At 40.6% G+C, this 23,899-nt stretch overlaps 1 protein-coding gene across 6 annotated transcripts in view; it reads right to left on the bottom strand.

The window, feature by feature from the left end:
• Positions 1–23,899, bottom strand: part of Cped1 (cadherin-like and PC-esterase domain containing 1) — a 270,698-nt gene that overhangs the window by 203,354 nt on the left and 43,445 nt on the right. For 5 of the 6 annotated variants that reach the window (XM_006505040.4, XM_011241054.3, XM_006505039.4 and 2 more), the window contains one exon: positions 1,655–1,761. The exons of the other annotated variant lie outside the window; for it this stretch is intronic. In XM_006505040.4, coding sequence (XP_006505103.1) covers positions 1,655–1,761 — 107 coding nt within the window. The remainder of the gene's footprint in view (positions 1–1,654; positions 1,762–23,899) is intronic. 6 annotated transcript variants of the gene reach the window in all.

Raw genomic sequence — 23,899 nt, 5'->3', positions numbered from 1 at the left:
GGTAGGTTAAGATATATATATATATATATATATATATATGTATGTATGTATATATATATATGTGTGTATATATGTATATATATACATATATATGTAAATTTAGTATGATGTTCTAGTTTCCATTCTGTTGCTATGAGAAAATGTCTCCCATTCGAAGCAACCTTGGCAGGTGTACTGGCTAGTTTTGTGTCAACTTGACACAGCTGGAGTTATCACAGAGAAAGGAGCTTCAGTTGAGGAAATGCCTCCATGAGATCCAACTGTAAGGCATATTCTCAATTAGTGATCAAGGGGAATAGGCCCCTGTGGGTGGGACCATCTCTGGGCTGGTAGTCTTGGTTCTTAAGAGAGCAAGCTGAGCAAGCCAGTAAAGAACATCCCTCCATGGCTTCTGCATCAGCTCCTGCTTTCTGACCTGCTTGAGTTCCAGTCCTGACTTCCTTTGGTGATGAACAGCAACATGGAGGTGTAAGCTGAAAGGGCTTTCCTCCCCAACTTGCTTCTTGGTCATGATGGTTGTGCAGGAATAGAAACCCTGACTAAGACAGCACGAAAGTGTTTACTTCAGCTTATGCTTTCACGTCACAGTCCATCACTGAAGGAAATCAGGGTGGGAACTCAAGCAGGGTGGGAGCTTGAAGCAGAAAGCATACTGCTGCCTGCTCTCGGGTTACTCTCGGGTTAGCTTATGCTTGACTAGCTTCCTAATACAACTCGTGGCCACCTGCCTAGGGATCCTACATCCTACAGTAGGCTGGGGCCGCCTGGATAAACTAATATTCAGAATGGTCCTTTGTGGTTGTGCATAGAGGCCAGGCTGACCCAGGCTGATCTTAAGTCGAGGTTTTCTTTCCTCTTGGATGACTTTAGGTTGGGTCAGTGTGGCAATTGAAGCTAACTTCGAAATGTGCTAAGATTGAAATAGTCAGCACAATGGTACAGAAAATACTTATCTTCTCTGATTCAGTGAATTGAGGATAATCAGCATCTAATAAGCTGCACAATTCTAGATAGTTTGTGCCCTACTGAGTTTAAAAAATAAATAAAATAAAATAAAATGGTATTTGTAATAGCTCAAGCTGGGGGAATTATATTAAAACAAACAAACCCAAAATCTGTTTTGCATTGGATATTGAAGAACAAGACATGGCGTTACCTGTTCTATTTTCAGTGTCTCCAGAGGCTAACTAACCCTTGTTTGCTATTGGACCGGCTAAAATCTTTGGGAAGTGTGGTTTCACTAAAGGAAGTTAGACCATTGGGGACAAGCTGTTGAAAGGCACATTGTGGCTTTGGCCACTTCCTTCCTCTGTCTCATTGCTTCCTGGATACCACAAGGTGAGCAATTTCCTTTACCCCAGACTCCATTCATGTTGTACAGCCTCAACACATGGACAAAGTCAGCAAGGCCAAATGACCATGGCCTGAAACTCTGAAACTGTGGGTCAAAGGTCAATCTTCCTTCTTTATATGCCGGTTTATCTCAGGTATTTTGTTATAGTACCAGAAAGCTAACTAACTTTCTTTGGAACTTTCCCCACAGATACAGTGGTTCCAATTCTTCAAAAATTAAAAGCAACAATACATGGACCAAAACCTTTCAGATTTAATCCATAGGACTGATAAAATGTGTTTATGCTTTGGCAGTATTTACCCTTTGATGTAGGCTTAGTCGACACATGTGCTCCCTGGGTATGCAGGGTTTCCCATCAGCTTCCCTAGAAGGCAGGCAAATGAACAGATCCCAGGAGTTCAAACCACCTAAAAACATTAAACAACATTTAGCTCCTTCCAGTAAAGAGTGTGATGATTTAAACTCTAACACACAAGTAACATTGTTCGTAGCAAAATGCTTATACTCAGAATAACTAAAATTCAACTCTGACTCAAAAGCTTAACATTTCATATTTAGCATTTTAATCTAAGAAAAATTCAGATATTGAATATCTATAAAATTATGTTGAAAAATCAAAATTAGACTATGTATAAATTACCTTAGTCTTTTAAAAAATTGTAAGACTTCTTATAAAAAAAGAATATGCTGGCAGAAAGCAAAATTAATAAAAATTTGAAAGGTTTTATGAAAAATTAATCTGGGAACTCCTTACAGATACTGGAGTGAGGTTCAAAATTCAGGACACAGCATGAACTGAAACAACTAATATTTCAGCTTTGACCAAGGACAGAATCTCTGCCAATAAGTCATCTACTCTGTCACGATAACTTGCCAACTTATAAGAGTGAGTGCTGGCAGGCTCGCAGGTTATTATTTATGAGCATGTAAGAAGCTATCATTATTGATCCCTCTGTGTGTGTGTTTCTGTGAGTGTGGTGTATATGTGTACGGCACACGTGCTTAAGCATGACTGTGTGTGTAACTTTCCTGATCCCTTCAACACAGAACCTCGCACTGAATCTGGAGCTATGCTCACAGCCTGGAAACCTTGGTGGCCCTTGTATCTCTTATGATACAACACTGCTGACACAACACTGCTGTGTAGGCATGAGTGGCCACCTCCCACTCATTTTTTAAGTGTGGGTGCTAACATCACGAGAACTCAGGCACTCTTACTTGCATGGTAAGAGTTCTTACTAGTCAGACATCTCTTCATCCTAGGCAATTATTCTTTTCTTTCATTTTTTTTTTATTAGTCAGAATGCCTTAAATGTAATCGGTGCTTTAAAAATATTTGGTAAATAGATAATCCCTGATGGAACAGTAAATGCATCACCCCTTGGAGACAAACAGACAGAAGAAATGTATTTTGATTGCTAGTGATATAGATAATAACCAAACAAGTGCATTGAGAATAGTCAAGATGGAGTGGGGCTCAACCAACAAACTAGTGTAGCTTGACACATTTCCCCAACATTTGGTTTGAAAAATTAACTTAAAGGATATACTTGGAGGGACCCATGGATCCAGCTGTATATGTAGCAGAGGATGGCCTTATCTGGCATCAATGGGAGGAGAGGCTCTTGTTCCTGTGAAGGGAGTTTGAGGGTGGGGAGGTGGGAGTGGGTGGGTGCGTGGGGACGCACCTTCATAGAAGCAGGGGGAGTGGGATAAGAGGCTTTCAGAGGAGAAGCCAGGAAGGGGGAGAACATTTGAAATGTAAATAGATAAACTAACCAATAAAAATTGTTAAAATATATTTTTTATGTATATTGTTTCCCTTATGAGTGGTGAGGCTAACATTCTTTCAATAACTTTTCATACCACACCCCACCACTCATCTCCTGCACCATCTGGAATGACTTCTAAAAAGCTGAGGAGGCAACCAGCTTGTCCAAAGCCCTCGCTTCTCTTTTTTTTTTTTTTTGAAGATTTATTTATTTATTATATATAAATACACTATAGCTGTCTTCAGACACACCAGAAGAAGGCATCAGATCCCATTACAGATGGTTGTGAGCCACCATGTGGTTGCTGGGATTTGAACTCAGGACCTCTGGAAGAGCAGTCAGTGCTCTTGACCACTGAGCCATCTCTCCAGCCTCTCATTTTTTTTTTTTTTTTTTTGGTAGAAGAATTTCTCATGTAGAAGCGTAACTCTTCCAAAGTAAGGCTGAACAATTGAAAGAGCTAATAAGGGAGAAGAATCTATAATTAGCCGTGAAATCTCATTCTTTGCCAACCAAGTACTTTTTCATCTGACAAACCCCATGCAGTCTGGACTATGTTTTGTGCTGCCTTACTGCCAGAAGGGGAAACTTCCTGGCAAACAAAAGTGATCTAAACAACTGAACTCAAGCTCTCATCTCACAACTGTGTTGTTGGCTTGTTCTTGAAGATCCTGAAAGACAGCACAGCAGTTCAGAGGGGCAGGGGGGAAGTCAGCAGAGAAGCTGGAGTAGGGAATTTTATCCAGGCAACGACCGACCGGCCGCCAACCCTCAGGCTTGGGAGATGGAGGCTGCCATATATACCCTCACTTTGAAGACACTTTCAGACCAGTTCCTGGAGCTAAAACCAGATACAGCGCAATGCCTCTAATCCTCTATTTTGAACATTCAGCAGGCTTTGTCAGCCAACATCTTTTGATTTGAATTCAAAGAGAAATACAATGCATTTTTTATTTCGTACCATGTCTGGTTCAGGAAATAGTGAAACCCTAGGGGGGGGGGAACTTCCTGTCATAAGATCCCCAACTAAATATTTTAAGAAGATAAGGAAATGCAAAGAGATGGAGATTTCAAATTAAGGACTGCATTGTTGGGCTCTTAAACCAGAATGCATTTTGAATTCCTCCAAGGCATGTGCCTTCTGACTTTGCAGGCACACAATTTCTAGGGTTGGTAGAAAGAAACACACATATCAGTGATAAACGTTTAAAATTGAGAGACACATTTAAATAATTTAAAGCAATTCATTAAGAATTTTCGACGAGCAGTACTCTGCTCAAAATACATTTTTAAAAATGGAAAGGAAAAGAGCAGGCAGCAAGTGCCCTCAGCAATCTATTGGAGGGGTCTAAAACATTAAAAGGGATTTAGGATAATATAAAATATTACAGAGTCTCTTGGCATTCGTAAGGTGACCTCTCATCCCTCAAAAATATTCAATTAATATTTTAACTTAAAAATGAATAATTCAAAAAAAGGCTCATAGCCCTTCAATGTTCTCTTAAATGAGGTAAAGTATAATGGGAATTTCAAGAGATGTCTTCATATACTTCTTCTGTAATTATTGCTACCATGGTCCACACAGTGCTGATTGTTTCCGTTCAAAGTTTCTCTTTCCATCACTGAATTCTATGCCAACCTCCCAAACCTCTATACGTTAAATATTTAGTAATATTTTCACTTTGTCTACATTTCTTTCTCTGGCTTCAGAAGTCAATTCCCTCCACTAACTCCCGCTACCATCCCCCACTTTTCGGAGACAAGTTTTAATTGTCTCAGGAGACATAATACGTATTCAAATTTGGCCAAACACACTCCCAAGCCATGTTGAAAAAGAGAAACTTTGACTTCAAAGCAAAGGATATTCCCTAAATACATCGCATCTCCAAATTAGCCTTGGGGCATTCCAGGTACAAATTTCTACCTTAGTAAAATTTCAAACTATTGCAAAATTTTTGGGGGCCTTGGGGTCCACCATTTAGTAGAAGACAATATAAGCCACTAGCAGACACATGCTCAGCACCCACAGCAGAACTCATAAGCAAGAGACATGGGGACAAGTGCAGTCCTCAAACAGCTTACGTGTGGCCAGGATAGTGGGTAGGTATTTGCCATATGTAAGTGTTAGCAAAATCACACTTTATAAAACAGATTTCAGCCATTTATGGAAATTCTAGTATCACTTGGACTATATCTTGCAAGGCATTAAAGATTTCGGGGAGGTCTCCAGGAGTTCTCTACTTGGCCCTAAGTTTGCTTCATCTGTACCTAGAAGCATCAGTTTTAGACCTGCTGTAAAATACTCATATGTCCCCATTCTATTCATCCATCATCTGACAAAGAGATGTTTCTGTTTTAGCTTGTACTGAATTAGATATGCTCATTAGCTAAGTTGGTTTTGTTGGAAGGATACAGGGATATTGATATTTGGTCAGTTAGTGGTAGAGAGATATCTGAAAATCTCTTTGATGTCTACATTTAGCAAGTCTGCCACAGGATGAGGCTTAGTGTAGCACCAGCTACATTTTATTAGCTGGTTAAAGTTGTTAAAGACTGAAGTATGACCTTTCATGGTCTTCCTTCCTCTCAGAGCCTAGACACACTAAGAGAGATTTATGGCTGTCTTTTCTTGGGGTGGGGTGCCAAACTCTCTCACAAGCCACTCCTCTTTAGACTGACCCATCACTACTCACAGCCTCACTTTTGAATCTGCACATATGAGTTCCCGGGGCTGTTGTCTCAGTGTTAACGGGCTTAATGTAGACTTTCCTTAGTGAACAAACATTATAGCCTTTCAAATGTCTTTCTTGATTTGTTTCTTCCATATGTAGAGCTAACAGAGCTGAGAAGTAAAGTGTAGGTTTGAGTTAAAATAAAAAGCAGGCAAGAGAGTGCTTGGTGAACTTGGTGATTCCTTGAGTTGCTAGCCTAAAGAAAAAGTAGATTCTATATGGTATAGAATACTGAATTGGAATTTAGGGTCCAAATCTGCAATGACTATATATAGGATAGTTTCAATGAGAATGGCTCCCACAGGGTCCTACATTTAAATACATAGTTCCCAGTTGGTGTAACTGTTTGGGAAGGAATAAGGGGTGTGGCCTTGTGATGAAGGTGTTTGACTGTGAGCGACTTTGCGGCATCACAAGACTTGTGCCATTCCCAGTGTGCTCTCTCTGTCTCCCCGGTGTGCTTAAGATGTGAGCTCTCAGTTGCTCCTGCCACCATGCTTTTGCTCTTGCATCATAGACTCTAACCTTCTGGAACAGTGAGCCCAGGTAAAATGCTTTCTCTCATAAGTTCTCTTGGGCATGGTGTTCTATCACAGCAACAGAAAAGTACCTGAGATAAGTAGCAATGAATAAGGAGAGAAACATCTAAAAATTCTTCTAAGATTTCTTTTATTATCATTACTATCATTATTATTTGTGTTCGTGTATGTGTAGTGTACACACACACACATACACACACACACACATACACACACACACATGCATGTACGTATGCATGCCTCAAAGGCCAGAAGAAGGAATGGGCATGGGATTCTGGGGAGCAAAAGTTACAGTTCTTTCTACACTGCCCAACATGGGTTCTGGGGACCAAACTCTACTTCTCTACCAGAGTAGCAAGCATCTTAACTGCCGAGCCACCTCTCCAGCCCCAACAGGTAAGAATTTCTGAGTGCTCATAATGCTCCTTAATGTGCTCCAAATATTGATTTCAATTATTATTTTTTTTTACTTTAGAGATGGAATCTACTGGATATGGATGTTCTGAGAAGCACGGAAGCACTAGGTAATTTGCCCAACAGCTTCCATGTAGTTACTGGACTTGAGTGCTAGATTCTTAGGTCTAACAGCCATGATCTTGTCACCATTGGCCTCTTAAATCATGAGGAAGCGACAGAGAAATGTAACTTTTGATGCCACATTCCCCTTCATTTACTTGTGACAGCTGCGGACTAGAAACATACTTTAGAAGTATGTTGCACATACTTTAGGAGTAGAGACAGACAGACAGACAGACAGACAGACAGACAGACAGATAGACAGATGGACAGACATGCATGTAGGCAGGCACACACACACACACACACACCGTATATATAGCTTTGGTCTTTTTTAGTTAGTTCTTAGGAAGTCTCTTCTGCTCTGGGAACTTGGAGGAAAGAATGACTATAGTGGGTATACTCAGAAACCCCTCAACCCTCACCCAGCACTAGACCCAGTATTGGCAATGCTTCTGGCATTGAACTCCGTTCAGTCTTCCCATGTGAAATGAACTAATCTCCAATCACACGGGCACTCAGAAGCTACAAACACTAACCTGGCTTCCACCTAGTTTCAAAGTTAAACTTCCAAAAGGTTCCTTGGATTGCTTTTTAGGTGACTGATATTGTTTCTTTCCCTATCACAAGGAAACCAGAGCCTTATGAGTGACACCAGCCAAGAGAGGTCATAGGGTAAAGTTCTAGAACCAAACCGAACCAAACCAAAACAGGATGTGCACGTCCCACTCTCCGGCCCAAAATTACAAAAACACACACACTCCGCAGCCAGCTCCTCCCAGCCAGCACATGGCTGAACAAAACGATCTGGAGCACGCCACCACAGGGTTTGCTGGGAGGGATGTGTCACATACAATTTGAGAAGTTACGAAGACCCACACTTATTAATTCACACTTAAATAGACACTGTGTATGCTTTAATTCCTTCAACACAATTTTTTTTTTCTTTTGAAATCAAGCATCTACCATAAGGAGGGAGGCTGTCTTCAGAACATTTCCATCTTCCTCGGGCAGGTTGCCATAAAAAGCAAACAATTGTTTCCCGGTTCACAAATAACTTCCCTTGCTGATAAAGTATGCTGGATCAGTAATATAATCCAGAGTACAGAGCACTGTGAGATAGTGCTGTTCACACTAGTACCATTTGCACAGAAATTCTTTATTCTCAAGGAAAGAGAACTCCATACACTGGAAACAATTCCCCCACCCCAACCTGAAAAACCCCAGCCAAACAAACAATATTACATCTATTCCTGCTCTATTGTCATCATAACATTTACTACCTCCTGCTATGTATATAGTTGTTTATTATCTGCTTTTCCCAATTTGTTTTTATTTGTTGGTTGGTTGACCTTAGTTTGGTTTGTACTAATTTGGTTTTTTGAGGCAAGACTATGTGACCTTGGTGGGTTTTGAACTCCGATCTTTAGCCTCAGCCTCCTAAGTTCTGGGTTTACAGGCACACATCATTCCCCCCATACTTTTTGCCTCTGATTTGAATTTGAGCTCAGGAGAGCAGAGACTACAGCTATTTATTCAGTTTTATAATCTCCATGCTTATCAACTGGCTGAAATATAAAGAGAATATGTGACATATTTGTTAAACGTATATAAATGAGTGAGTTAGTGAATGTGAGCAACAGAAAAAAAAATTACAACTCAGTCAAAAGCTAAGGTACTCCCTGGGTTCAATCTCAAGCATGGCAAAAATAAAATAAAATAAAATAAAATAAAATAAAATAAAATAAAATAAAATAAAATAAAAGGCAAGGGAAAGAGAGGCCCAGGGAGAGAGAGGTGGCTGAGTAAGTAGAGGGCTAGCTATGTAAGCACTAAGTTTGGAGCCCCAACGTCTACATTTAAGCCAGGCAAAGTAGCACAACCTATAATCACAAGGGCTAAAGAAGGATAAACCAGCAGACCCCTGGGGCTTATTAGACAGCCAATTTGGTGAGTTCTAGGGTCAGTAAGAGACCCTATCTCACAGCCCAGAGGAAGACACATAGTATTAAACTCTCACCTGCAAATGTTTACATGTATACACCCTACATATACAGTAGAAAAGTAGGAAGGAAAGGCAGGCAGGCAGGGAAGGAAGGGAGGAGACAGGGAAGGAAGAAGGGAGAGATGGAGGGAGGGAGGAAAGGAGGACAGGAGGATATGAATGAAAAAGCCAAGCTTTTGAAATGCTGTTATAAAAAACAGAAAAATTCTTAGAAAAACACTAGTCTTTTGAAAAAGATATAATAAATATTTAGGTACATAGCTACTATGGATTAAATAAGAGGAACAAAACAAAGGAAAAACAGAGTTAAACCAACTTCCAAATGTCTTACATACAGGAAATTCTTCTGTGAACATTTAGAAGAGACTTAACTTTTTTATTAGATAGTTTATCTATTTACGTTTCAAACGTTATCCCCTTTCCTGGTTTCCACTCCAAAAACCCCCTATACCATACCCTCTCCCCCTGCTCACAAACCCACCCACTCCCGCTTCCCTGTCCTGGCATTCCCCTATACTGGGGCATCAAGTCTTTACAGGACCAAGGGTCTCTCCTACCACTGATGTCCAACAATGTCATCCTCTGCTACATATGCAGCTGGAGCCTTGGGTCCCACCATATGTACTCTTTACTTGGTGGTTTAGTCCCTGGGAGCTCTGAGGGTACTGGTTGGTTCATATTGTTGTGCTTCAAACCCCTTCAGCTCCTTCAGTCCTTTCTTTAACGCCTCCACTGGGGACCCTGTGCTCAGTCCAATGGTTGGTTGCAAGCATCCACCTCTGTATTTGTCAGGCTCTGGCAGAGCCTCTCAGGAGACAGCTATATCAGGCCTCTGTCAGTAAGCACTTCTTGGCATCCACAATAGTGTCTGGGTTTGGTAACTGTATATGGGATGGATCCCCAGGTGGGGCAGTCTATGGATGGCCTTTCCTTCAGTCTCTGCTCCACACTTTGTCTCCTCCCATGGGTATTTTGTTCCCCCTAGAAGAGACTTAAAATCTATGGTTTAGAAAGCAGACTTATCCTTGAGTGTCTAGCTACCAGAGCCAAACCTCATTCACTCATTCTCAGTATTAGGTGACAATATTCCCTAAGAAGACATCTAGAATTGTTTGTTTCCCTAAACAAACTTTACCAAGTATAAACTTATAAGACAAAGTACTACAGATATTTATTTAATCTCTGTGCATTCTTTTTGGCCATTTTTTTTTTAGTTTTTTTTTTTCTTTCTTTACTCTGTGCTAGGGACCAAACTGGGTATTCTGCACATGTAGACAAGTGTTCCACCACTGTACCAAACTAGTTCAGTCCAAGATGAGCATCTTTCAGATATTTATAATATCTCTTCATAATATGGAAGGCTAATTTACGGTTCTCTCTGCATTGGTCTTCTTGTGCAACTAAGTTGTAAAATTCTTGCTCAATAAGAAAATCCTTACTTTTTTTGATACTCTCCTGATGATAACATTACAGTTTTAGGCCCATTTAAGACTTGTTGATAAATTAATTAGGATCTATATTTAATCGCATCTCAATATTGATTTTCTTCTCTCCAGTCTCTGAAGAAGAATAAACTAATTTTTGTTCTACACATGCAACCTGATTGATCTACAGATCAGTAACATGTTTCCCATAATTAACTTTACTCAGTGCTGTCCTTCCCGAGAAGGGCTATTCATCTTACAATCCCTAACACAGACTTTGTAGATTCTGGGTTGGTGACTCAGAATTTAGCATTAATTTTAAGGCAAGCATTCAACAGGAGTTTGTTTTCTTTAACAAATTAGACAATATGATCACCAACTGTAATTCAGTTGGGTTCTTCACCCTGGGAGTCTGGCCGTAGGTGTTTGCTCTGATTCCACATTCCTTCCAAGCTGGTGATGGAAGCCCTGTGTCTCAGGACAGACTTTCCAAAGCATTTCCTCCCTGCCTCTCTGAACCTTTCTCAGATATTCACCCTGTGGGAGCCTGTGAGGCAGATCATGGAGACTGCTTCTGTAAACAGCTCTCAGCTCCTGAAACTCTTCTGACCTATTCATAAGTTCAGGAAAGCAATGGTACATATATATCCTCCAAAAGAAAATACTCCTACTCTGTAGAAATTTGCTTCACCAAAGCATGTGAGTTTACTCCCAAGAAATAAACACCTTAGGAAGTGGTTGCTTCAGGAGGCATGATGCGGTTCCCTCCACTACATTTTAATTATTAACCTCCCTTTGAGCTACAATTGGGGGTACATTTGAGTGTGTCTCTCAGACAATGTTCCGCCTGGAAGAAACCTTTTTTTTTTTAACCAAAATTTTAGATATTGAAGATGCTTGCCAGATTAAAATTATTTAGGAGACATTAACACAGCAACAAACTGAATTGTTTATAAGAAATGGGATATACATAATCCTGCCAGAATACTCTGATTAAAAAGGAGCAAGTTTGTGGGGAAATGGTTCATTGGAGGGCTAGTGAAGGACGCACATAGAATGAGCTTCAAGTACTGTAGTCCCAGCGAGTTCTTTACAAGCCTAAAGACAAAGATCCAATGATAAAACACTAAGAGTAAGACTGGAGCCACTGGTGCCCAAGGCAACAAAACAAGTAAAATACGATTTGATTATAAGTCCCCAGTACCCATTAATTAGTGAGGACAGAGGGACTAATCCCCATGTAGAAGAATTCCAGGTAAGTCAGACAGCTATCTCCACATTCTCAAAGAAGCAGAGCATCACTGCATTATTTGTCTTAGTTACTTTTTCATTGCTATGATAAAAACACCAAGCCCAGAGTAACTCATAGAAGGAAGGGTTTATTTGGGGCTTCCGGTCCCGAAGGGAAAGGAGCTGTCACCCTAACATCAAGGCAGCATCTCAACAGGCAGAACACGGCGGCTGATGTAGCAGCTGAGACCTCACATCTTTATTATTATTATTATTAGATATTTTCTTTGTTTACATTTATTTTTTTAAGTTTATTTATTTTATGTATGAGTACACTGTAGCTGTCTTCAGACACATCAGAACAGGGTATCAGATCCCATTACAGATGGTTGTGAGCCACCATGTGGGTGCTGGGAATTGAACTCAGGACCTCTGGAAGAGCAGTCAGTGCTCTTAACTCCTGTTATCCCATTTCCTAGTTTTCCCTCTGAAAATCCTCTATTCCCTTCCCCCTCTTCCTGTTTCCCAACCCACCCACTCCCACTTCCTGGCCCTGGCATTCCCCTATGCTAGGGCATAGAACCTTCACAGGACCAAGGGCCTCTCCTCCCATAATGACTGACTAGGCCATCCTCTGCTACAAATGCAGCTAGAGCCATGAGTCCCACCATATGTTTTCTTTGGTTGGTGGTTTAGTCCCTGAGAGCTCTGGGGGTACTGGTTGGTTCACATTGTTGTTCCCCCTATGGGGCTGCAAACCGCTTCAGCTTCTTGGGCCTTTTATCTAGCTCCTTCATTGGGGGACCCTATGCTCTGTCCAATAGATGGCTGTGAGCATCCACTTCTGTATTTGTCAGGCACTGGCAGAGCCTCTCAGGGGACAGCTTTATCAGGCTCCTGTCAGCAAGCTCTTGTGAGCATCTACAATGGTGTCTGAGTTTGGTGATTGTTTTGGGGGTGGATCCCCAGGTTGGGCAGTCTCTGGATGGTCATTCCTTCAGTCTCTGCTCTGAACTTTGTAACTCCTTCGATGGGTATTTTGTTCCCCCTTTCTAAGAAGGATCAAAGTATCCACACTTTGGTCTTCCTTCTTCTTGAGTTTCATGTGTTTTGCAAATTGTATCTTGGGTATTCTGAGCTTCTGGACTAATATCACTTATCAGTGAGTACATATCATGTCTGTTCTTTTGTGATTGGATTACCTCACTCAGGATCCATTCCAGATCACCCCATTTGTCTAAGAATTTCATAAATGTATTGTTTTTAATAGCTGAGTAGTATTCCATTGTGTAAATGTACCAAATTTTCTGTATCCATTCCTTTGTTGAGGGACATCTGGGTTCTTTCCAACTTCTGGCTATTATAAATAATAGCTGTGAACATAGTGGAGCATGTGTCCTTATTACAAGTTGGAGCATCTTCTGGACATATGCCCAGGAGAGGTATTGCTGGATCTTCCGGTAGTACTGTGTCCAATTTTCTGAGGAACCGCCAAACTGACTTCCAGAGTGGTTGTACCAGCTTGCAATCCCACCAGCAATGGAGGAGTACTCCTCTTTTTTTTTTTTTTTTTAAGATTTATCTATTGTATGCTTTAAGTACACTGTAGCTGTCTTCAGACACCCCAGAAGAGGGCGCCAGATCTCATTACCGATGGTTGTAAGCCACCATGTGGTTACTGGGATTTGAACTCGGGCTTTGGAAGAGCAGTCAGTGCTCTTAACCGCTGAGCCATCTCTCCAGCCCCAGGAGTGCTCCTCTTTCTCCACATCCTCGCCAGCATCTGCTGTCCCCTGAGTTTTTGATCTCAGCCATTCTGACTGGTGGGAGGTGGAATCTCAGGGTTGTTTTGATTTGCATTTCCCTGATGATTAGGGATGTTGAACATTTTTAGGTGCTTCTCAGCCATTCGGTATTCCTCAGTTGAGAGTTCTTTCTTTAGCTCTGTACCCCATTTTTCACATTTAAATCACAAAGGGGAAGCAGAGGGAGCTTATACAAAATGGCACCTGTCTTTGGAAGCCTCAAAGCCTGCTCCAGTGATTTCCTCCAGCAGAGACAAATGGTTAATCTTCCCCAAACAGCCACCAACTGAGACCAAGTATTCAAATGTCCAAGATGTATGGGAAACATCTCATTCAAACCACCACACACTTAATAAAAACGTTTTGTATTCCCAGTACTTCAGTATGCAAAGAGAGAATAGACGAAGATTTCACAGTGGGAGAACCTGACCATCTCAGTGACTCAAACAGGGTCACTTGAACCACGCTCCATGCTGACTGGGCATGCGCCTGAGACCATGGGCAGGTGCATTCACTCTGTGGCTATGCCGGTCACTGTAGCCCATCTAACACTGAGAAAAATAACAGCAATGTCTATTTGCTGTTATTTTTGCTCCCAAGCAAAAGAGCATACCTGTTCTCCAAACAGTCAAGATAAGGGGGAATAAAAGGAGGAAATTCTGAGACAGACTCACAGCCAAGGAAAGCTTGGGGGCATGTGGTGTCTTAAAGCAATGAGGAAGGAGCAGTGGAAATAAAAATGTAATGTGGTACGCTGGGTGGGAGCTTGGAACAGAAAAGGCACATTAGACTAAAACCCAGATATTAGGAGGGTGGGGGGTAATGAGGGGAAAGGGTTGTATGGGTGGGACTTGAAGGAGAACAAAGATTGGGCGAAGAGGAGGGACTGGAGGGCCTGGAACCAGGATGTAAAGTGAATATATAAATTTTTTAAAAAACCTAGAAGTTATATTGAAAAAAATTAAATTAAAGGTCATGGTGTTTAAAATGTCCGAGTAACAACAATCTCTAGAGGAAATAAGCTGAAAGCTGTTCAGTGCTTTCAGTTAGGCAGAAACCCACATATACTAACAAGAAGGACGAGAGGCAGACATGGCACAGGTAGTCCAGGGGAGGGACCACAAAAGTAGCAGGTCTATTCTTCTTGGGCAGAAACTGGTAAATCCTTTGAAAGTGGCCAGTCCAGAGGCCAGGGATAGCAAGGAGGGAGTTCAGGGTCCCTATTTCTCTTTCCTTGAATGAGAACCACTGTCTCAAACCCCTGTGTGTAAGGCTGCAATCTACAGAGCTCTTTTTCTGAACAACTTAGGAACTGGATCTCTAGATTTCATGGTGAAAATAGATGATATTTATTCCCCAATCCCAGTTCATCCTCTAAATGATTTTAGTCGTATCTTATACGGCAGTAGTCTTAGAGGCTATGAGGGTGTGTGTCAGCAAGCTGTGGACAAATCCCCCATGCGAATTTTCCATTATGCGAAAGCAACTTCTTTCTAGTTAAAAGAACAGAATCACCTTTAATCGAGCACTCTTGAGGCAGAGCAGGCAAATTTCTATGAGTTGGGGCCAAGTCAGTTTGACAGTTAACGTCAGACTAGCAAAGGCTACACAGTGTTACCCTGTCTCGGAAACAAAACAGAACCAAAAAAAGCAAAACAAAACAAAAAGAATGGACTCTATCTCTGGCTGGAGGCATAATATCCTGCTCCAACGATTAAAATATTAATTACTAGTCTCTCCTCCCCTAAGAGTTAATCTGGCTTGCCCTGCCAATCAATCACTTGGCCAGAAGATTGCCCCCAGGAGACTAAAGCCATGCTAAGAAGATAAGAAGATAATTATTTGTTAATGAGATGGTGTGTGTATCCTTCTCTGTTGTGCCTCCCCCTTGCAACTGCTTGCAGTTTGCTTTCTATTGCTGTGACACACCAGGACCAGAGCCAACTTGAGAAGGAAAGAGTTTGTTTCTGCTTACAAGTTACTCTCCATCACTGAGGGAAATCGAGGTAGGGACCTGGAGGCAGGGATTGAAGCAGAGGTCCCAGGGGAATGGTACCTTCAGGCTTATTCTTCCTTGTGACCATGTGCTCAGCTTGCTTGTGACTAACACCTAGGCGACCCACACAGGGGTGGCACAGGCCACAGTGAACTGGTCCTTGACACATCGATGATTGCTCAAGAAAAATGTCCAATCTGACATTTTTCAGTTGGGCTTTTCTTTTCTCAGATGACTGCAGCTTGGGTGGAGTTGTTAAAACACTAACCAGTGAAGTCAGGCAGCACTGTGAAGCCTCCACCATGCAGGCTGCCTGCCTTCCCTGAGTCCTAACATTGCCTATTATTATTATTGTTGTTATTATTATTTGTTGTTGTTATTGTTGTTATCTCTTTTGGTTTCTGGACACTGAGTAAAGCCTGGGCATGCTCTCCTCTGCCCTGGACGTTCTCACCTAGTCTCTGATTGTACTCCCAACCTCCACTCCTTTCTACCCTGTGACTACAAATAGATACAGAAAACAGCAGGGTTTTCTCTCTCCTTTTTTTCTTAGTCTCCCTTCTCTGGGCAGCTGCCAAGATTACAGCTTGTCTGACTGCACTTTTCCCTTTAAAACTCTAATGAAATTGTTCTTCAGCTTCCTTCTGAGTCCATTTCTAAGTTATTTTATTAACAGGAATAAGAACCTAAACAGAAAACTGCTGCTCACCCAGTAATTTTTTTCTTTTTCTTTTTGGTTTTTTGAGACAGGGTTTCTCTGTGTAGCCCTGGCTGTCCTGGAACTCACTTTGTAGACCAGGCTGGCCTCGAACTCAGAAATCTGCTTGTCTCTGCCTCCAGAGTGCTGGGATTAAAGTTGTGCGCCATCACATCCGGCTCGATCACCCAGTAATATTAATAATACGTTGTTTTTTTTTTTTTAGATATTTTCCTCGTTTACATTTTCAATGCTATCCCAAAAGTCCCCCATACCCACCCCCCCCCACACTGAGACAAAGATGTCACAAAAGCCATTAGCCAGCATCATGTATGCCACATAGGAAGTGGCAGTAGTCTTTAAGCAACAGGAAGATTGCTAACTGGATCTTCAGGAATTCAGGGCCCTTTCTTAACACGTTCACTTCCTTTCTGTATGTGCAGTACCGTCTTGCTCTTGTGTTGATTTCTTTCTTTCCATTGCATTACTATTGTGTCTTTATTAGTGAGTTTTAAATTCCCCTTTGAAGTTCCTCGTGCTGCGGAAGACACTTCTGTTTACATTCGGGAACATACGCTGTGTTGAACAGTACAACTCTATGCCCATGGAGTCCTATTAACACAAAACACATATCCCCTTCCGCCTTCCATTTTCTTTGTCATCCAATATGCAGCGCTCCCTCCCTCACACCAGAAGCTCAAGGTTATCTTCAGCTTGCCTTCCTTTTATTCCCACCTCCCAGTGCCATAAATTGCATCAATTCTTTTAAATTTAATTTAATTTAATTTAATTTTTTTTACTTACTCACTTTACATCCCACTCACTGCCCCCCTCCCAGTCACCCACTCCCATAATCCTAATCCTTTCCCCATCCCTCTTCCCCTTCTCTTCTGAGCGGGTGGGGCTCCCTGTGTATCTCCCCCCCTCTCCTTAGCACTTCAAGTCTTTACAGTCTCTCCCACTGAGGCCAGACAAGGCAGCCCAGCTAGAAGAACATAGCCCACATACAGAAAACAGCTTTGGGGATAGCCCCTGCTCCAGTTGTCCGGGACCCACACGAAGACCAAGCAGCACAACAAATTGCATCAATTCTAAAATAAATTTCTTAATTTTTTTCTGGGCCTTACAAATCCTACCCCAGAGTTTGAATCTGAGATCTTGCCATCTCAGCAAAGTCTCCCAAGCTGGCCTTGCCACTGCTAATCATTTATCTTTGTCTGATAGCACGTCCCTGCTGCTGCCAGAGATGTTCTCCCAGCAGGCAGATCTTATCACCACCAGAACAAAACACAGCAGACTGTGTGGCAAGAACAGCCAAGGTCCTGCACATCTGCCATCCCTGACTTCTAACCTCTTTTGCCTAGACTCAGCCCCTACATTTCCATGCAGGCTCTTGTCAGCCACACCCACGGCTCACAAACCTCACACATGCAGTTCATACAGCTGCATGTTGTTGCCTCCAATGTTTGCGCAAGAAATCATTTCCTGGAGGCTGGAGAGATGGCTCAGCACTTGCGAACACTGGCTGCTCTTCCAGAGGTCCTCAGTTCGGTTCCCAGCATCCACACGGTGGCTCTTGACCATCTATGAAAGGATCTGATGCCCTTCTCTAGCATGCAGATGTACTTGCAGATAGAGCACTCATATACATTAAATAAGTAAATCTTTAAAATGATCATGTCTTTCTTTTTGATATTTTCAAAGGATCGTCTCACTATGTGACCTTTCGATGATAGTCTTACCAGGGTGACATTGAACTCACTATGTGCCATAGGCTGGCCTTGACTCCAATTGTGCTGTAGAGAGGCCCTGAATTTGTGGTCCTTGGCCATAGCTTCCTGCGTGTTGGGAGGCGCCATGATGCATAAGTGTATTTAACGTATAGCATTCTCCTGGACCTCAGCATTCATAATTCACTTATTTTGTTTTCTGATCTCCTGAAATATTTTGTTTCTACCCTGTAGACCACTACAAACAATGCTATAGTTAAATATAGAGAGCCAGGGCATATACTGGTGACATACCCACATGGCCACCACCTGAAAGCTTGGTGAAAACACAAAACCTTAGAACAAAAATTAGATAAGAATCTGTCAATCACAAGAGTCCCAGATGCTTGGTGTCTACATGCAGCTCTGGCAAACAGTGCTGCTTGCTTCTGCCCAGTCTTCATGGGAAAGGTCCTTCTTGTCTTTAGTGCTCTCTTCCTTACCCACAGCAATTGCAGAGACCTACAAGGTTCTCTTATCAGATAACTGTGCGTTGAATAAAGCTTGAGTGTCTAGTGTAAGTTGTAGGATGTACACATGCCTGACTTTTTCTTCCTTTGTTTTAAATTGAATTTTAGTACTTCAGTACTTGGCATGCTTTTTTTTTTTTTTTTTTTTTGACAGACACCTCTTATACGAAATTCCACAGAAGAGCAAAATGGGTTTTAGTGAATAATTAGCATCGTGACATTTCACTTAACCAAATATTATTCTTTCCTGCCTGATTTTAAAGTTATTTTGCATGGCTTCTTTTAAAGGTAATAAATAAAACCTAATCATATCTGCTTCAAAGTGGTAAAATAATTCAGTGGGGACTCTGAGGACTCTGAGAGGGAGGGAGCAGTCATTGATTCCTAATTCCTTCCAGGAATAATTCTGTATTGATTCAGTACAGGTGAGAAGTAAGACTTGAGAAAATATAATTCAAAACATGACAGCAAGCCCAAGTGTGCCTCAAATGGCTTATTACCAAGTGCTGTAAGAATTATGGGGCAACTAGCATCTCCTACCCAGACACATTTATTTCTAACAATCTTTGGAGGTTGAACTTAACCAATCATGACGTTCCTGTGAGGTTTATGAGGGAAAGTTCTATCTTCTACTTTCAAGTCAAGTAATAAATAACCTAATAAGCTTGCTCAAGGTCATTTCAAAAAGGTTAAGAGAGGCATAAGTCTGAGCAATAAAATGCAGCATTGGGGGAAATGTTAGGATTAAATGAGTTCCGATTTGGTGTAGCTAGACTCCTGTCTTAGGATGTGATAAGGGTTCTTGGGGGATTTTTGCATATACAGGTAGATACAGACAGATGCAAAAATTTAGATCTAAGTGATGAACATTAAGTAAACAAGATAGGACAGCTCCTGTGTCCTCTCAGCCAATCACTGAGGCCTCTGAAGAGAGACACAAGGGCATCATGAAATATACAGTATGTATTTCTGACTCTTCGCCTGCCCCTCACATACCTTCAGACCTTTTTCTCGTAGTAGAAAGAAGCTCAAGGGCCATTTAGTGGGGGTTTTCAATTTAATAACGACCAGGGACCTCAGCTAAAATGTGTCCTTAAGCTAGGGGCAGTAACCTTGTCTCTGGAGGATGACAATGAATTTGCATACACAGGTGACATTGCAGGAGCTGAAACATGATGTCGGGAGGTACATTTCCAAGAGTCACTAACAGTGGATCCCACGTGATAGGTCCAACCTGGGCATTCTCCCAAGACTGTTGGTGCCCAGAACTGGATATGTTAAACAAGTGGGGAATGGGTGGGCAAGGCTATCACCTAAGACAAGTCTCACACACTTCACATTTTTTTCTTCTGAAACTGGCAATGCTCCCAGAAGCCAAGAGTATATCAGAAGTGTCTCCTGAGGCTAATAATTCTGTCATCTTTGAGATGAAGAATATTCAGCCCAACATAAAACTATGCCAAGTACTGTTCAAGTGGACTGTTCCTACGCATTGAAGGAGCATACTTTATCCAGCATATTTTAGCAGGAATTTTGCTGGTTCATAGTATCACGTGGTCTCATTAGCTTTCTACCTCTAGAGAGATGCTTAGATCCTAATATACTCTTTTCCCCTCTAAGCATTAATTGTGAAAATTTTCTGTAGCAATCTATTTTTATGAGTTGTCTCTATTTAAAATTACTCTTCTATTCTATTAACACTTAATTTTAATAGTCAGGCATAAATTTTACAACTGTTTAATTGTTTAACGTCTATCATATTGGTTTCCCTAGAATATGTTTGTTTGCTTCAAAAGTATAAGTATTTTAAATTTTATTGATTGGTCAGATTACTTTTTAGAAAAACTTTCCATAAGCAATGCATGAAAACTGTTTTTCTCGGAATCCCCAGGAACTTTAGGTGATAGAGCCAATTTTGGATTTTGACTGTGCCATGAATATAAAATGGCCATATTTTAAATATTTTTCCTGGCATTTTGTGGATTTCAGAGTCTATTCTTTTCTGCTTGGCATTCAGGATTGCTTTTATATGGATATCCAAATACCAAATATTAATTATAAAAGTCCTGAAAATAAAAATTTTGTGTAAAAAATGGCCCTGAGTATATAGCATTGTTTAATTGATGTGCAAATAATCTTCACAAAAAAATGAAAATATGTGTCACTTTTAAGCTCATCAGACTTTTAAAAATGTGGTAACAGCTAAGACTTTAAATGCCTAGGAAACCAACACTGTATGTAAGGAGAAGTAAAATAGGAATTCACTGGTCCAGTAATCCCTTATTACCACTCAGATATCCAAAATACAATATGAATGAATACTATAGAAAATCTGTATTTTTTACTAACAAAAGGAAAGGTTTAGAGATAAGGTATAACCACGTAATGAAAACCCAAAAGGAAGAAAATGCATAATTTCTGTATACCTGCAGGGTATACAGGTATGATACTGTGATTTGCAAATTTATTTTTTGAATTATGTGTAGGTGTCTGTCTGTCTGTCTGTCTGTCTGTCTGTCTGTCAGTCTCTCTGTCTGTAGGATTATACATGAGAGGACAGAGCCCTCAGTGGCCAGAAGAAGGTGTCCTCTCCCACAGAGCTAGAGTTACAAGTGTTTTTAAGCTGTCTGATGTAGATGCTAGGAACTGAATTTGAGTCTTAAGCAAGAAAATATGTGACCATAACTGCTGAGATATTTCTCTTTATTAAAAACTAAGGGAGAGAGTGGGGGGAGACCTTGGAAGCCACCTTATCTTCATGTATGAGCTATATATGTATATTACTTTGGAGGTATAGGTGCATTTGAAACCGAAAATGTCAGCCACTAACAATAAATGCCTACCTCATCTCCTCCTGAAGAGAATTAAGGGAGTTAACACACCAAGAGTATATCTATATCCATATCTATCTATATCATCTATATCTATATCTATCATCTCCATCTCTATCTCTATCCCTATCCCTATCCAATCCATATCCAATTCATATCTATATCTATCTATATCTATCTATATTATCTATATCTATATCGAATATATCTTATCTATATCTATATATCTATATCTATCTATATCATCTATATCTATATCACCTATATCAATCATCTATATCAATCATCTGTATCATCTATATCAATCATCTGTATCTATATATATCTCGCAACACACTAATTAATATGCAGTAAAGGATAGCTTAAAATCATTTCATTTGAACTGTAGTAAAAAATTTGAAACTATTCCTACATGGGAAGACATTTTATCACCAACAATATCTAAACAAGGAGGAGATAACATCATCAGGGATGCCTGGAAACACACATCATTGTTGACCGTTATGTGGCAGAGTGATGGGATTTGCAATAATTTTCAATGTCTTCCTGTTGCTGAATATTCTACCATAAACATGGGACATTGTCCTAAACATAAAGATGTACTAATCTCCTAAGCAATACAGTTAGAATATGAACAGAGGTAAAGAAACAGACTTCTCTGAGATAACAGACACCTTTGCACCCACTGTGTATCTTCCAAAATGCTTCAAAATTCCAATAAAATGTTTTGAAGTTGACATGAATCTTGATAACATTAAAGCTCAAAATGCCTGTAAGACACATTGCCTTAAAGATATTCAATGGCAACTGGATGTGATGTGTAAGGCCTTTAATCCCTGCACTCAAGAGACAGAGGCAGGCAGTTCTCTGAGTTTGAGGCCAACGTGGTCTACAAAGCAAGTCCTAGGATAGCTAAGGCTAAATAGAGAAATCTCTGTCAAAAAAAAAAAGCTTATTTAATGTGTATTCAGGTTTATTTATATAAAATAAGGAAAATAGGTTTTATTGTGTTATTTTCATGCTGTATACATTTACAAATTAGATATTTCAGGCAGAACATAAAATAACATCTTGCTGATGAAGTTGGTATGTTATTTCTCCTGAAGATGGGCAAGTACTGAATAAGCATCCCCGAGAAAATAAACCAATGGGAGGTGAGCTCTCATTATTTCTGACAAGGTAGCTATATGGATAAGTCATGCTGATAACTCACAGTAGCCGAATACTTAGTGCAGTGATGTCAAGAGGACCAGAATGTAGCATTGCCAGGAATCCACATTCTTAACCTGCCTCCCTTCCCCACTGAGTCAGATCTTCTCCGAGCTGAGCTCACAGTCTGCCAGTTAGCAAGTCTTCCAGACAGTTCTGCGTCATGCAGAGTCTGAGAATGATGATCCCGGAAAATCAGCAGGAACTACGGTGGAGCTCTACCAACATATGTTCTTAGCAAACAGGCAGGAGTTCTGTTTGCTTGGTGGTGATCAGAAAAGATGCTGCTTAGCTGATGGAGATGCAAGCCCGCTCCACCCGAGACCCCTCTATCTTCTGTGCCCTCAGTCTCTGCTTCATCAGTCTGATCAGGAAGTGGCATGCTACAAAGTTGTTTGTTTGTTTGTTTGTTTGTTTTGAATTCCAAGAATTCTCTGTTCCAAGGATATTTTGTTACATAAATGATAAGGTTCATATATGCCTTTCACATTTTTTCCTTTCAAGAAAGAAGTGAAAGTTGTTGTGGTTGTTAAAATGTTACTATCAACGTTTTAGTAGACTTTTGTTTCTTACAAAACAGAAGGGAAGTTGTGTCGAGGTTCCAGAGAGCCCTCACCAGGTAAGAGGTGAGTCCTTTTCTTCAGATAGTGATGTGTGTATCAGCTGAGTATTGTGAGATGCTATGCTTTGGGGAATACCATATAAGCGGGTAATAAAATATTGTCAGTTTATATTGTTTATGCTACAGAAGAAGAGATAAGGAAAACATGTGAAATTGTTTTAAAAATAACACAAAACCTTCTCTAGGCACCAGAGATGTATTGAACAAGTATGAGGAGGTCTCAGATAATAGATTTATTGTTTCTAATTTAAGAAACAGTTATGGGGAAAATAATGTATTTTTAGAGTTTAAGAAGCTAAAACTGGAAATACTATGATTCGTGTATGATTCTTATGTCCCACAAAGGTTTGAGTATTGGAATCTCAGCCCCTATTGTAGTGGAGGGAAGTGGTTTGAAATATTTATTAAGTGAGACCTTGTAGGAAGTCCTTAAATCAGGTGGGAGCCAGCCTACAGAAAGGATGTGGGAACAAGTCTCTCACCAGCTTCTTTTATGTGACTCTTCTACTGGGAAAAAAATAAAATAAAATAACTAGATTTATGTAAGAGGAAACACTCAGAAACAAAACTGTTGACAGCAAGCCAAAGTAGAAGGCTTTGAAATGTGATCGAATAAATTGCTATAGTTCACCCTTCTAAAGATATGTTAATACAATTAGGAAAACCATTTTAAAAAATAATAATATCTACCTCTAGTCCCTTCCCAACAAATTCTTATTTAATTTCCTGCAGTGAGACCTGGGCATTGGCTTAAAATATTTTAATATCCTTAAGTTATTCAGAGGTGTGAACAGGCTGGCTATAGCAGGGATATGGAAGCCTTAGAAACCATGGCATAGAAATGCCTGTACCCCAAGTTAAGAAATACTCGTTTTACTTAAGAAGCAAATAAAAAGGTGCACACAGAGAACAGCAAGGCAACTGCAGG

Source organism: Mus musculus, chromosome 6 (genome assembly GCF_000001635.26).
Source record: "Mus musculus strain C57BL/6J chromosome 6, GRCm38.p6 C57BL/6J".
Lineage (NCBI taxonomy): Eukaryota > Metazoa > Chordata > Mammalia > Rodentia > Muridae > Mus > Mus musculus.
Note: the sequence above shows the minus strand (reverse complement) of the source record. Positions and strands in the feature narration are given on the sequence as shown.